This window comes from Anarhichas minor, unplaced genomic scaffold (genome assembly GCF_050575085.1).
Source record: "Anarhichas minor isolate MPS153535 unplaced genomic scaffold, ASM5057508v1 ptg000032l, whole genome shotgun sequence".
Lineage (NCBI taxonomy): Eukaryota > Metazoa > Chordata > Actinopteri > Perciformes > Anarhichadidae > Anarhichas > Anarhichas minor.
The window spans coordinates 3,069,890-3,086,443 of NW_027466478.1; the positions used below are offsets into that span (position 1 = coordinate 3,069,890).

At 40.8% G+C, this 16,554-nt stretch overlaps 1 protein-coding gene across 1 annotated transcript in view; it reads right to left on the bottom strand.

Annotated features, from left to right (window-relative positions):
- Positions 1 to 629: 629 nt before the first annotated feature.
- The window catches only part of grik2 (glutamate receptor, ionotropic, kainate 2), a 291,149-nt gene continuing 275,224 nt past the window's right edge, over positions 630 to 16,554 (bottom strand). The window contains exon 16 of the mRNA XM_076105397.1: positions 630 to 794. Coding sequence (XP_075961512.1) covers positions 630 to 794 — 165 coding nt within the window. The remainder of the gene's footprint in view (positions 795 to 16,554) is intronic.

The window sequence follows — 16,554 nt, forward strand, 5'->3', positions numbered from 1 at the left end:
TCTCTGTACATTTTGGGAGCAGCAGCTCGCCTTTGTCTTCCGGGCTTTGAGTTTGATCTGAGAGAGTTGAGAGTCTGTGCGGTCACTCTATTCACAACTTTTGAGAATAAACAATCGTCTCCCCATTGCCCCAGTTAGTATCTCTATATTCGCTCATAATCTCTGAGAAGCTGTTGAACAGCCTGTTTTTAGCTGTTCAGTGAAAGATGATAGGTCTGATGATTTATTTGTTTCTTTATCTTTTATGGGCCTTCCTCTCTCTCCCACCTTAAATGTATTTCCAGACCCTCTCTCTTCGACTCCTGGGTTTTGAAAATCTTGGCACCTGTAGTCGGGCGCCTTGCCAAGGTGGTAAGCGTACTGAGGTAACTCGCTGAAATTTCACCCAGGTCCAAGTTATTTCCACAGGAAATATTGTTGAATCATTTATACCTAGCTATTTAAAAGAAAAAAGAATGACATTTTGTCAATACACTCCCAAGCACCTTAGCGCTACCTTAGAAATAACCCAACTGTCAACCATTACAACCCAATGCCCCCCCCTTACCATTTACCCCCACCCTTTTCCCCAGTGTCTCTGCACACCTCTCTGCAGGAGAGAGGGTGATAAAGTGATTGCGATTCCGATTTTAGGCCATGGTCTCTTTCCCTGGCAGTCTGCGGTCGTTGAAGGTGTGCATGTTGATGACCTCCTCCGTTTTCACCATGACAGGCGGCTGAGGCTTGTGTTTGAGCCGGCGCTGGCACTTGAGGGAAACCCGCAGCTCGTCCACCATGGCACTGCAGAAGGACCTCTGCAGAGGGAAATAGAAAAAAGGAACAGAATGGGTTTCAGACCGCTTCCCCAGTCCAAATGTTATGGGCAAGTGAACAAGCCTGTTCTCCCTGTGGGCAGCCTCATTTTGTATCCTCCCCCCATCACCACCAGGTCAGGTTCAGGGCTGCCATAGGGGAAATGGTGAAATATACAGTGTAGCAGGCTGGGAATGGAGAGAATGCTGGATGGGAACAGGGGAAGAGGTAGGATGGAGGGAGGTGCAGGTCCATAGGCTGTGTAGTAGTGTAAAGTGTGAAGGCGTGGAATCACTCAACATAGTGTCAGAATGCATCAGTGGTGGATTTGTGGTTGTTGTTGCTCATGCAGGGCTTGTTATGCATACAGTGTATGACAAGATTTTCTACATTTCAAACATCACATTTTTACATCATCAATCTATAAAATCTTGCACATTTAAACAGTATATTTTGTATAACATGTGTTTACATATATAGGCGTATGCATTCTCTCATCTACTTCTACATTAGCAATGGCCAGTGTTTTCCCTAATGCCTTTCTACAGTCTCTTCGTTTACAACCCGATCTCCAGACAAAACCTCAATACTGGACAGTTTTGCAAGATTACATTCACTGTTCACTTTTAGCCATACTAGCGCCACGGCTCGAGGGTTGGCAACATCGGTCAGACGGTTGGTGCAGCAATTTGGTCAAGACTAAAATATTTGAACACCTATAAGATGGATTGCCATTTAATGTGGTACATATATCCATGCTGCCCAGATGATGAATCCTAATAACTTTGGTGATACCCTGACTTTTCATTGAGTGCCATCATCAGGTATTGTTTCGTTCAATTTGTTCGTTCAAACACCTGCAAAACTGTTTCCATGAACCTCAGCTATACTTTGTGCTTAAAGCTAATCATCTTATGTAACATGCTAAAGTAAGATGGTGAACATACTCTACATTATACCTTCTCAGCATCCGCATTATGGCACTATTATTATGAGCATATTACCATTTACATTAGCAACTAGATACTTGGAGTTTTAGTCTTGTTAAAACGTTTAATGCCAACATTTTTAAGATTCTCTCTTTCTATACTATCTGCATATGGCAACCATTACTGGTAAGGCTATGGTTAGGAAAATATTGTAGTCATGGCAAATATAAGGTGAGTAAAACCCTATGATGCAGGTTCTGTGATTGGACACGACCTCTAGACTTATAAAGACACACTAATACTACTCACTAAATGGTGAGAATTGTCAGTGTAATTCCCACAGCTACTGGTCCATGCTTATTGTACATACAGATACAGACAGCAAAAGGCACAGAGATAATGATGGTAGCATTACAGTGGGCCTTTTTTCATTGAGGCAAAGCACAAGATGTACCTCTCTCAAAATACAGCATGTCTTGTGGCTGAACCTTTCCAAGGCATCTGGTTTTAAAGATGCCGTATAAGGTAATTCCTATTTGTTCCTTATCTATTTCCCCAATTTAGATGGTCCAATTTCATGTTGCTGCTAACTCCAACTCTTGGACAGAGGAGGGAGTAGACAGAAGGAGAAATGTCGATACCATCCAGTTGGAGTTACTAGTTCGACAAGGACATGATCCCCCAATGGCTTCCCCCAACCAACACTGCCAGCTGTATTATAGGGCCGACTGACCAGGGATTCAACCCAATACCAGTTGCTCAGTTCAGGCTGAATTGGTACAACTTTGTATGTTTAACTATTAGACACCATTTTGAGGATCAATGGGTACACATGGCAGGCAACAATGTTCCTCTCTATTCTTCAGTGTGTAACAGTGCTGTCCTGAAATACACTATTTGCATGCGAGATCATGTCGTGTATTGTGGGCTTGGGTAGTTTTTACAGGAAAAAGAAAATCACACAAGCATATAACAAAGTCTACCTGGTGATGTTTTTCTTAGTGTTTGCACCGTATCAGTGTTGTTGCATGCTTTTGCATTCCATTATATGCTCGTTACATGCATAGCGTATTTTCAAAATAAACTTCTTCCTCCTTAGGTTTAGACAAAAACCTAACTAAACAAATAAGCTGTTTTTTGACGAGTTGGAAGTGAGAATGCGTTGACAATACATGGTTATGCAAGAATGAACTTTAGAAAACAGGTTCATTATTGATCGAGAATGAACCTGTCAAGCTAAAACTAACTAAGATAGATAAGAGGTCCTAAATGTTCTCCGAATAATATGAATATGGACATGCAGACTTTCATGACAACCAAGCCAACTTAATTGGCTGATGAAGACCTTGTGATTAAAACCAGAATAAGTGGACTGTCAGTGGAGTGTTTCGACAAACAATAATGTTGGTTTGACAAGACTAAAAGAATATATGTTGCTTCTTAATTTTAAAATTAAGTAAAAAGCAAAGTGTGTCAGATGCTACTTTTCATGTTCATGCAGATGACACTGTTCTATACTGATGTACTGCTAATGGCCATTGAATACCTGCAAAATGCTTTTAATGTTTCTGAAGATGTCAATGTTTATAAATTTACTTGGTTACAAAACTGTCTCTTTTAAATGTTTCTGTTGACATGTGAGTTCCCTATGCTTATTTCTAGTGTCTTATAATTTTTGCCTCCTTTTGTGTTTTCAGTCTGTAACTATTTGTTTTTAAGCTGCTGCCCGTCTTGGCCAGGTCGCCCTTGGAAAAGACATTCTTCATCTCAATGGGACTCCCCTGGTTATACAAAGGTTCGTTGAGACTAAATCATTTTTATGACGTGACAATGCTGGCTAAGTTTTGGCGCATAAACGTCTAGGTTAAGTCATCGGAAAACATTGTGGTATGGGTTAAAATCATTATTTTGCTATAATAGTTACAGTAATAGCAATGTGGTTAAGACTATATACGATTGTGGACATGCCAACTTTAAATTAGGATTTGAAATAGGAAAAGAATGGCAGTCCCCTGGATTCAAGTTTTGTTGAACCACTCATCCCCGTGACCTCCTCCCTTCGCAGACAGTCGCTATAATAACGTCACCTGATTTCCTCCTCTACTCCTGTCAAAATTCCCACGGCCACTGAAAATTCCCAACATCAGTAAAGCCGGACACAGGTTTTTGCTAACAATGCTAATACCTCTGTTTTATGTGAAGCAAAAGGTCTAATGTAGTTTCATGCAAATTTCTCGGCTTGCTGACTTACTGTATTACAGCAAATATGGCTTTCGAGTAAACTGGTTGGTAACTAATCAGAATTAGGATCCAAGTTTATTCTAATGTGTCGAGTACAGGGTACATCTTCACATAGAAAGTGATCAATCACTTTGGAAAACAATTCAAAATCTAAATTTCTAGTGAGGATAAGACTTGTGTGTGTGTTCCAGGCCTACATTCTAAAGCAACTTGATCAAACAGATGGATTTCTAGAGATTTTCATATAGATATTGCCATGTGCAGCTTTATCCTCATACTGTGATTATAAGAACTGTAGCTGAACATGTGGACACCATGTAAAACAATTTCACTGCATAGGGTTTGACTGAGTATGAATAAGATATATATAATGAATGCAAAGATGCATATATAGATGAATGATAAACTGTGTGACCCATGAAAGGAAAGCTGATCCTTAAAAATAATGCGATAGATGTGATTTTCAGACTGTTAACTCTAAATATTCTCCACAAAACAAAAAGTAGGAACAAGAGAATGAGACTCATCTTTAAAATGTGTTGCTGATTTCATGACTGAATATGGAAACACTGCCGAGCAAGAATATTATTTATATATGCCAAGACAGGCCTGAAATGTGTACAACATCCTGCTTTTTGCAACCAGAGGTGACACAAAGGGGTGGAGCTAGGTACAACCCAACGCTGAAAAATACATCTTAAGGCAACAAAACGGTAAACAATCATATGTAAAAATGTAAGTCATGCTTAATTTGCCACAAGTGAATAGTGCTTGAAAACAAATGAAATACAATGTCAATGTGTTCTGCAGGTGTTCTGCAGGTACTCACAGTACGAACATTTTGCATCTCTGCAGATATTCATTAAAAAGTTTTCTCATTAAGTTGATAAAAACCACCTAACATCTGGCATTATGTTTGTAGCAGTATATAAACATTTTTTAGGAGACAGGGTTGTCTCTACAAAGTTTGTGCTGCTGCCTGTCAGTGTTACATTTAACAGTATGTTCTTGTCAGTGTGTGGCTTCTATGATGCATTTAATGGGCTTACTACTGAGAAACCAACGCCATAACCAGACAAAAAACATTGATAGTGGATTCAAAAGTTCAAAGTTCAAAGTTTGCTTTATTGTCAATTCCACAATGTACTGGACATACAGGGGAGTTGAAAAGACGTTTCTCTCTAGTCCAACATATAAACATATAAACATATAAAGTGAATACAGTGCAATAGATTAAAAAAACATTTAGACAATATATATATATAATAAGAGAAAAAAAAAAAAAAAAACTATCAATCTGTATTTAGCAGCAGTTGGACATGGGGAGTCTTAAAAGAGAGGAGGGAGAGAGTTCAGAGAGTTCAGCTTCCTAACAGCCTGGTGGACGAAGCTGTTTGAGAGTCTGGTGGTGCGAGCACGGAGGCTCCGGTATCTTCTCCCAGAGGGCAGGAGGCTGAAGAGACCGTGTGAGGGGTGGCTGGAGTCGCGCACAATCATGGTCACTTTGCGGGTGAGGCGAGTGTCGTATATGTCCTGCAGGGAGGGGAGTGAGGGGAGTGAGGCACCAATGATCCTTCCAGCTGTGTTCACTATGCGCTGCAGGGCTTTCCTGTTGTAGTCAGTGCAGCTTCCGCCCCACACAGTGATACAGTTTGTCAGGATGCTCTCAATGGTGCCTCGGTAAAAGGTGCACATGATGGGTGGTGGTGTTCTTGCCTTCTTTAGTTTGCGGAGAAAGTAGAGGCACCTCTGAGCTTTCTTTGCCAGTGATGTTGTGTTGGCTGTCCATGAGAGGTCCTCACTGATGTCCACCCCCAGGAATTTGGTGCTGCTCACTCTCTCTATATCAGCACCATTGATGGTCAGTGGTGGGTGTTGAGTGTGGCCTCTCCGGAAGTCAACAATAATCTCCTTGGTCTTGCTGTTATTCAGAAGGAGGTTGTTGTCTCTGCACCACGTGGTCAGAAGGCTGACCTCCTTCCTATAGTGGGTCTCATCGTCGTTGGTAATGAGACCCACCAGAGTTGTGTCGTCTGCAAACTTGACCATGTGATTGGTGCTGTAGGTTGTGGTGCAGTCGTGTGTCAGCAAGGTGAAGAGCAATGGACTGAGCACACAGCCTTGAGGGGCCCCTGTGCTCAGTGTGATGCTGCTCGAGGTGTTGTTGCCGACACGTACTGCTTGTGGCCTCTCACTGAGGAAGTCCAGCAGCCAGTTACACAGCGAGGTGTTGAGCCCCAGCTGGTCAAGTTTGAAGATGAGTTTTTGTGGGATTATGGTGTTGAATGCTGAACTAAAGTCTATGAACAGCATTCTCACATATGAGTCTTTTGAGTCCAGATGGGTGAGGGCTGGGTGGAGAGCAGAGCAGATTGCATCCTCTGTGGACTGTTTGGCACGGTATGCAAACTGGAAAGGGTCCAGGGTGGGGGGAAGAATGGATTTGATATGTGACATGACTAGCCGTTCAAAGCACTTCATGATTATAGGGGTCAGTGCCACCGGACGGTAGTCATTAAAGCAGGACGGAGTGGATTTCTTTGGCACAGGTATGATGATGGTGGCCTTGAAGCATGATGGAACAACAGCTTGTCTCAGAGAAGTATTAAAGACATCCTTAAGCTCCTCTGCGCAGTCCTTCAACACACGACCAGGGATGTTGTCTGGACCTGTTGCCTTGCGGGTGTTGATAGTGGAGAGTGTCCTCTTCACGCTGGCAGCAGACAGGCACAGAGCCTGATCGTGGGGAGGGGGCGGAGTCTTGTGTGGACGTGTGCTGTTTTGCGTTTCAAACCGTGCAAAGAAGCTGTTGAGGTTGTTTAGCAGAGAGATGTTGCTGTCGCAGATCTGTGGCACGGGTTTGTAGTCCGTACGGGTCTGAATGCCCTGCCACAGGCTCCGTGTATCTCTGCTGTCTTTAAAGTGACTGGTTATCTTATTCGTGTATTCCTGTTTTGCTTTCCTGATGCCGTGAGACAGGTCGGCTCTCGCTCTTCTCAGGCCAGTTTCATCCCCGGCTCTGAAGGCGTTGTTTCTGGCCCTCAGCAGCCGATGCACTTCCCCTGTCAGCCATGGCTTCTGGTTAGCCCGAGTGATGATGGTTTTTATATGAGTCACATCATCAATGCACTTACTAATGTAAGAAGTAACAGTGTCTGTGTACTCCTCAATGTCTGTGTGATTGTTGTATGTGGCTGCCTGCTTAAACATTCCCCAGTCTGTTGTGTCATTGATGATTTTGTAAAACCCTGGGTTACCTTCAATGACAGCATTTTTGAACTTCCATTGTCAACATTTTTCTTTCTATAGTACAGATTTGTTTAAGGCATGGTTACGTTTAGGCAGCTAGAATACTTGGTCAGGGCTAGAGAAAGGTTATGGTTATTGTATCTTTGAAAAAAGGATATATTAACTCTTGGATTGTAATAGGCTTCAACTTACGGTTGGATGTGCCCATCCAACACCTCAACATTACTACATAAAGGGACACCACTTCATGCATTGACACTGAATGCTACTGGATACTGGAGTTATGTTCATCATTCATGCAGTCAAATCATTTCCATTTGCTCCTTGTAGCCTGTGGTGTGATAGTTTAACATTTCCCATCTGTTAAAGCTGACACATCCTGAACAGAAGATTCATCAGAAGAGCTATTTAAACGTTAGGGAATTAGAAAAAAAAAGTATTAAATAAGAAAATACTTGTTCCCAATAACCCGTGTACAGGGAACACTGGGCTTTGTAGTAGAGAGATTCACATAAACATCCACTTAGAAACACAACAGCTAAATAGATACAGGACTGTGCAGAACAAAAGCTATGCACAAATACAAACCCGACAGGCATCTCCACATGTGCGTGAACACAGTGTCAGTGAGCACGGTGGGTTTTACAGGCCCATAGAACATCATCACTTATTGATGCACATTGTATCCCATCAGACTGAGATACCTTGTTGCTGCATGCCCAATTAAACGGCTGCTTCTTCACATTCTCTCATATTTTGTCATAAGCTGCAGTAGCTTATGACAAAATATGAGAGAATGTGAAGAAGCAGATATTCTGCAAATAATGTGTGAAACAACACCGGCAGCTGGGAATGGAACAGTCCTGCTCCTAGAGACGCTACAAGCAGAGCCACTGCGCACTGTGCTCTCAGTTAAAAGGAGTTTATTGTGACGAACAAATTGGTCATTTGTATTTGAAAGCCATCATTAGCAGTGTGGCCCATGTATACTTCTCCTTATTATATTTGCAGAAAAATGCGGAAAATGCGAAAGAGACACAGTAAATGTGATTGGTGTGAGCTCTTCCAGTGTGTATTATAATCTCTCAGAGGCTAATTCAGCCAGCCCTATCCCTACTATTAATCTTGCTCTGTGACCATTGATAATGCTATTCGTGGATAAAGCAATGGTGGGAATGCAGCAGAAAGTTGAAAGGTTTTTGTAATGTCAAATGATCGGTTCGGAGCAGATATTAGCTGTGAAACATCAGAACGTCTATACCACTTTGATTCTGAGACTCTGTGACCTGATTGGCCACTGTTGTTTTCGACCAGCATTTCACCAACTTTCTTTCCCTAATTGGCATCGTAGTTGCATCCTGCTACCTGCAGTCAAGCAACTGGATTGCAGCATGTATTCTTTATGCTACATTTCACAAGTTTGAACTATTTGCAGTTTTGCTAATACTACATTTAGCTGATAGTGTAGGTTTTTTTTAGGATTTATAACTGTTCAGTTTTGTAAAAATAATGCATGCACTTTACCCACCATGGTATGAATTTGGAAAGCACAATAGCGGTACCAATGCCACTGGTGTGACATAGAGGCTACCGGTTACTATGTGTTTACCGTGACTTGTTTTGTTCAGCTGCATTAATGAATTTGTTGGCGACTTGGGGGCAGCAGAACAAGCACAAAACACAACATTGACATATGGTATTATCACCTTATGAAGTTGTTTTGGTAAATTGGTTGAAAAAATCTGTGGTTAAGTGCAGTTTGAGCAGACAGGGAGCAACATTTGCATTCATTTCGAGTTTCTTTGTGTCAATTTTGTGAATGTGAAAACTCTGATTTGGTCTCCACGTCTCCTTAAAAGAATATTTCTGGCTCTCCAGCTGCTAAATGGTCCACTATGTTCACCAGCTAGTTGCTAAATTACAGTGTGCCTTGAGCTTTTTCACTGAAAACAACTTCCCGCTGCTGCTGGAAATCCGACTGGTAAGAGTGAATTTTGTGAACCTGAATCAAAACAACGAGCTTAAAGAGGCTACAAAGCTGCAGAGTCAAATAGTTCTCTATGTGTAATATGAAAGGTGTTAGATGCACTGATTAACCCACAGTCATTTTTACATGAATTATTACATGTCATCACATTTAGCACAATAATTATTTGTCTATGTTAAAGTGCTACATTTAGCTCCTTTAAGTTAACATTTTTGTCCAGTCAAGTCTATCATATCAAACTACCATATCCACTGTGTATGCAGGCATCTACTGTATAGTGCTATGACTACTACATGGTACACCTGCAGTAAACATGAGACACACAATGTACCTGCAGATTGCCAAAGCCATTCTGAAACCCTCTAGCTTTTCATAACTATTGATTCCCACCCTCCCTGTAAAATTAAATGGCACGGCAGTGTTTTCAACAGTAAAAGCCATGTAGCTCCAGGCTTTGGGAAACTCTGGGCTCACTCTACTCGTACTCAGGGGACGCATTGCCATCATGGCTGCCTGCTGCTGGCATGCTGGATTGATGGAGGCTGCTTAGGGTCATTGGATTACAGAGTTTTTATGACGCTCAACAATCAGCCGCAGCGATCGCTCAGAGGAAGGGCCTGCCCGCTTTGAGAAGAATGAAAGGGTCGTAAATCTAACGCTGAGAGCAGACATCGAAAGGAAAAAGGTGCATTTAGTCGAGCGATTATTTACACTGGCCTGATCGGATACAAATGAGTAATGGTTAATAAAACTGTATATCAGGAAGACATTTCCAGGGGGATATTATTGGTTTAATCTCATTCTGTATGGTTTTTATAGGAGTAATAATCCAAAAGTAATCAGACAAAGATGATTTAAGGAATATATGTTTAGCAGTTGAATATGAATTTGGAATAGTCAATTTAAATGGAGCACTGTTGGTCTATTCTTCAGCTCTCTCTAGTCCAACATATAAAGGTCCCTCACCTGTGTTAGTGAACTAATGGGCTCCGTTTAGCTTGAATGGAGGAGGAACAGATGTGAAGCTGTGATGCAGATGGGATGGGGCACGTCTGCGCTGTAATCCTCAATTTACTCTGCGTCTCCGGCCCCCGGTGGCCAGTCAATTATTTGCTGCTTTGAGTGTTTGTCTAATCTGTGGGTTCCTCTCAGCTGTCATCCACGTTTGGCGCAGTGCAATCTACATTTTGCTCGCTGGGTGAACTGTGTTCTGATTGATGTTCCCTCATGTCAAAATTATGTCTGTGTGCATGCCCGCATACTTTATTTGTGTGTGTCAATTTGTGTGAAGAAGAATTAAAAAACTGAAAACCCTTCAGCGATTTAGACCACGTCCACACAAAAGACCTTTGCCCCCAAAGTCCATTATTTTGGTTCAGAAATAGACATAAAAAATAAATACAAACTGTATGTGTATTTTGTCAGTCTCACCTATGAACCTGTCATCATCAACAATTTCCTAATTATGAAATTATGAGATGGATATATATTTATGAGTGAAATTCATGTGTAAGAGATTCTTGTGATTCCCAAGCTGACTGGGACGATGTGAATCTGAAAATTGTGTTGTGTTCAGCCTGTTCTTGTAATGTCATGCAGTGCTGAATGTACTATAGGTTGTCATTGAATGGCTGACAATGTTTAACTCATGTCATGTGACTTGTCATTGAACTATATACCATGTTAATGGTAAATAAATCTCTCAGGAATAATGCTGCCCAGTATCTTAAGAATTACGTCAATTCTGCACCTGTAGAATTTAAGTTTTAAAGCTCCTAATTATGAATATTATGTGATACAGTGCATTTACTTGTAGGAGTTTGAACCAAGTAGTGTGTTTGAGTGTCTGTGTGATCAGGTTTGAGGAATGTGCTGGAGCGGGGGTTGTGTGAAAGTGGCAGGGTGAGGAGGGGCTTGTTGGACTTCAGCCAATCAATGAGCTGATCGATGAGCTGAGGAATGTAACTCTGGGGAGACAAAGGGTTTGAAGCTCTGGGGGATTTCACATCTTCTGCGGGCCACCCAGGAGGCAGACCAGCCTCCTGGGTGGCTCGGATTGGATCTCACATTTCATTTTATACATAAGTTTGTTTTGTTATTAGTGGTGTGATTCGGTTTGTAACTGTTTGTATCTGTTTTTATGCTTCTTGGATAATAAATCTATTTGATTTTGACTTAAACCTGCTGGTGTGTTCTGGAGGCGATTGAGAGCACATGGCTGCAGGAAGGGGGGGGGGGGGGGGGGGGGCGATTTCTCCCTGTGCTCAAAAGTTATGGCCATAACAACCTCATGGTTTACATGCAATTCCAGTGCCAATTCAGAAAGTGTCCTTTACGTAGTGAGGCTGAAAGTAAGGGTGTAAGTAAAGGTTTACTTCCACCTTTTTATCAACTGTAACCATGATGTTTAGCTAATCATCATATTATTGACATATATGTCTATAATGTTGGCACTGGTTGTAAAAACAAATGTCAATGAATGTAATACAGGATTTTGCTGAGTTGTCTAATATTGACATTCTTGTTGGCGACAGATACACAGATAGTCTTCTAAATTCTAAAAGAGTGGAAGAGCCTTTGGAACGGGACACTCCCATTGGTCTGTGATGACATGTCTGGTGGAAGCTGATGTGGGACACAGTCACATATTCAAGGAGGGAACTCTCCTCAAAAGTAGCTTTTCCTCTGAGAAATCTTTGAGTTAACAAGACTCCAAATCGCCATGTAACTGAGACCAACAGCCTAAACAGACTTTTCATTTGAGCACAGACATCTCTACGTGTGCACGTGTGTGTGTGTTGGGTGGATGAGATGGGTTCCTCACACACAGCTGGTGGTCCCCGCACCCCGACAGCCAGGTTAGTCTACGGCAGCCTCAGCAGCAGGCAGGAGGAAGAGAGGAAAAAGCAGCAGCAGGAGGAGGAGCGGGAGGAGGAGGAGCGGGAGGAGGAAGCGGAGGAGGAGCTGAGGGATGGGGGGCAGGAGAGGAGAGAAAGGAGCAGGAGGCGGAGGAGGAGAGGGAGGAAGGGGACAACCATGGTAATCATGGAAATCTGACAGACATGGAGATGACAAAGAAATGCTCCATTGAACGTCTATGAGGCATGTGATTTAGTTGAAAATTATGGAGTCCAAAATCAGTTGTCTGAAAGATTTAACTTAAATTAGCAAGAATAATTTCCTGAAGCATATTTTAACATACACTTACATCTTCATTGGAGGAAAAACTCGAACACACCGTGGCTTTTTGTCTTGACCATGCTCTTCCTCTGAACCAGGAGTTATGAGAGCAGAGATTAACATTCCCACCTATCCAAAGCTCTTATATAATAATCATTTTAAAATAAACACAGGCAATTATTGTACTCTAAAGTAGACTGTACACATAAAAGAAAGACAATCTTGATAAATCCTTGTTTGCCATCTTACCCACAGCTGAGAAGATTGATATCGATTTTAGAATAGAGCTCCAGGATGTGTTTAGGTTAGCAGGAGGAAACTGCTAGCTTAGCTCCTTTATAAGTCACACTGTCGTCTTAACATGTAGTATTTTGTTAATTTAAAACTTCAAAGTTAAAAAGAGTTTGTTTTGGAGAACCAAGTAACCCCGTGCACAGATGACTCCTGCATTTACAGCTTGTTCGCTAACGAGATACAAGAAATAAATAAAGCTACATTTGGACAGGATCGACCAGTAGAAATGGTGGAGTCAACAACACAGCTTTTATCATCAGGATTGACAATTTTTGGCACCAAATTTAGTTTTGACTTCTTTAAGGTGAGAGATTAACCGGATTCGTACATATGTTCAGTTTATTAATTCACTTTGAAGTGGCTCCTTGAAATTTAGAGATGCCCCGATACACCAATACAATTGCCATTGATCGATGTGCAGATACACAGCCGATTTAAATTGTTTTCCTGTGAAAAAAATCTGCCTCAAACAACTGGATTTATTGAAGTGTCTCGGCAAAAGCTTCATTTTAAAAGACCACTGGTGTGTGCTACTCACCAAGGGTTAAAACTTTGGTCTCAAGGTGGAAGTGTGTTACTAGCCAATAAGCATTTATAAATGTGAATACATTTAGCCTATAATATTTGATTTGGTTTTATTGTAAATATACATTACAGTGATGATAACAGGTGTGCAGTTGCACTGAGGTGTCACCCCAGCCCATTTGAGATGATGTCAGCTCGACTGCTTTGGTCTTGATTGCATGTTGAGTATACTGTTGCTTTCATTTTCAACTAGCGAGTTACTGAAGAACATAGCATATATGGTATTGCCCATCTACGCCTGGGATCCTGCCCAAATAGTGCTTAAGACTGCTTTTGTTAGAAAGCAGATTTTTGCTTCACTTTAGATGGGAGCCGTCTTTTTAAAGCAGTTTCCAGTCTTGTATGAAGCTAGGCTAAACGTGTCCTACTGAACTGCTCTATCTTCTTATCTGGCTATGGATCCGAGGACAAACAATTATATTTCCCAAACTTTTGGAGAGCTCCTTTTGTAGTGAAAAAGTCGACATGGAGCAGTAACGATGGAATGTATGGAAACAATGTAAAAGGAAGAGACTTGAGACAAGAAAAGGAAATCCTCATAGTCTTGGTAGATGAATCAAAATGACAAGCCTACATTGGTCTACAGTTTGTAAAGTTATCAAATGTTTATTAATACTTTTATTAAAATGCTTAACAAGTGTATATTTTCTTCTGACAATGCTCTCATGTTGTGGCATTACAATCTGTTTAGTAAATGCAGTAATCTCAAAAAACACACATGGCATTACCATGTCTATTAAACCTTTAAAAAACTATTAACAGTGCCTCTATTGTATGCGAGGGTGTACGGCTCATCCAATTTATATAAATGACTTGCTGCTATTTTTGCTCCTTTCTAATGTTACAGAAGTAATTATAAAATGCAAATTGCAGGGTGTGCACTGTCAAGCATGTGAAACACAACAAAGAGATGCTTAGCACCACATTTTTCAACTTGACACTTTCAGCATCATGATGAGAAAACAACCCCATAATGTAAAATAGGATGTATTCAATTATAAGAGAAACCTGGAGCAATGAAACAAAATATATGGTTGATTTACACAGATTAGCCTGATACTGATTAGCACTGGACTGCGGGATACACAAGCTAAACATTATAGTGGATCTTCATTCTTCTTAAATCAATATTTGGACGAAATAAATCAAGCTGAGGTTACTCCCACATATTGGTGTTCAAGTATGGCCTGTTTTTAAAAGTCATATCTGCCTGTCTGAGTAATGAGCCAACATTATGATTGAGGGTTCTTCCAGACCAGAACTGTACAGAACTGTGTCTACACATGTTACTTTATGATATCATTGTTTTCTGATACATTTATAGATGCATTTCCAGAGTTTCCCCTTTAGCTAAATAGGTTCGTGGTTTACTCTATTTTTAAGGAACAGTTTTCAGTCTTAATTCTATGACTTAATAATAGGGGTTCTATGTCCACAATACTTGCTTATGTACATATTACTGTACCCAGCTGTGGTTCCCTAGGTTACTTACACAATTCACAACCACTACACCATTAATACAACCACTGCCAACACAAAGAAGTTGGCTGGTTATTACCGAGGTTTGATTTGAGCTGTTGTCATTTATGATGCTTGTATTAACAGGGCACCAATTGTAATCAGCTAACAGTTTGGGAATTGGAATTATTGTCCATATTGGGTGATTCTGTCATGCACTAATTAAGTCCTGTGCCACTATGCAGAGACAACACACGAAGCAGGGTTCCCTTTATGTAGCGAAACACAAAGTAACAATGTTACACAATAGTCATGACCTCTCCCTCACCCCAACAAGCATTTGAATTGCCTAACCTTAACTGTGGTTTATTTGCCAAAACCAAAATATCTTTTGGTAGGTAGGCTATATCAGCTTCTTAAGGCCTTCAAAAAGCAAGATTAGTCAAACGTGATCATATTTTGTTTACATACTAAGTGAATCAGTGTGTGCAATCCCAAGCAAACGAGTGACAGTGTGTCAATTACTGCACGCTGAGTGCAGAGTGCACAACATGTGACAGTAGTGGCATTTGTGCAAGAGATTTGTTGTCTATACAAGGTTTGAAAAAGGTGGAATGTTGTCATTTGAATGGAGAAACCTTGAGTATGTCAAATCAAATGTCAGACTGTCGGTTCTGCCTGCAAGGTGTCTGTTGGGTCCATTCATCCTGTCTGTCTGTATTTACCTTGTTCTGAATAGATGAATAACCTTGTGCTGTTGTGGGGCTTAACTCTCACACTGTACATGTGGAATCACAACCTGCCGTACTCACTCATTACATTGTTAGATATTCAAACTGGAGAAACAGGCTATGAATGTATTATATGAATTCAAAGACCAATAGATTGAACTTTCTGAAAAAAGAAAAAGTCACACTGCATTCAGATGAATAAAGTGATTACCTGTTGGATAATTTAAATTATATCTGGAGGTAAAAAGTGCATTATCAATGAGAACATTAATACATGATCTCAATAAGTATTTTGATTTGGAACACTGATTGCTAAGCCTGCACCTACCGTAGAAAATATCAATAGAAGCACCAGATGGAAGTTGATGTCAGAAGTCACACATATCTGCTACCTGTGTTGTTTTGTTAATCATTAGGACTGACATACACTCAGGTAATATACCCCAGGAAATAAAGCATGCAGCTTTACCATATAATGCACTGAGAGGTTTCTATCAGTGGTGGGCCGTCAGGGCCTGCAAGGCCTTCTCTGCTGGCCCTGACAGAATTACAAATTTATAGCTATTTTATAATTTAATAATTTTTCATAAATACACTACATGTATTATAATTTATAAAAATATTTCCCCCATTATCTTATGTTCTCATTGCACAGCTCCTGTCTTCCTCAGTTGCTCTGCTTCCAGTGCAGCTTGTTTTAAGTAGAGCTTTTATCCAATCAGATTTCACCTCTGTGTCTCTAGGTAAGAAGAGAGGCCTGCAGACTCACAAGTGCATCCATGAGCAGTTTAAGTGAATGGGGACGATATTGTTGATTGTCATAGTGTTCAACCAATCAGATCTTTAGTTTGACATGTTGGGCGTATTCTTTGACGTGTCAGAGCCTGCTAGCTGGCCTCGCCATATGTGCTGCCTCTGTCAAGAAATACAACTGGGGAGGCTCGATTTTCATCACTGAACATTTTTGTCAGTCCTAGTTACCATAAACTGTTGTTGAGCCTTGTATTAGTATTTGAAAAGTTCAGGATCACTTTGTATCACAATCAAAGATAGTTTTGTAAAATATTGTTTTTAAAGATAATTTATTAAGTCCTTCTCGATTCATGTT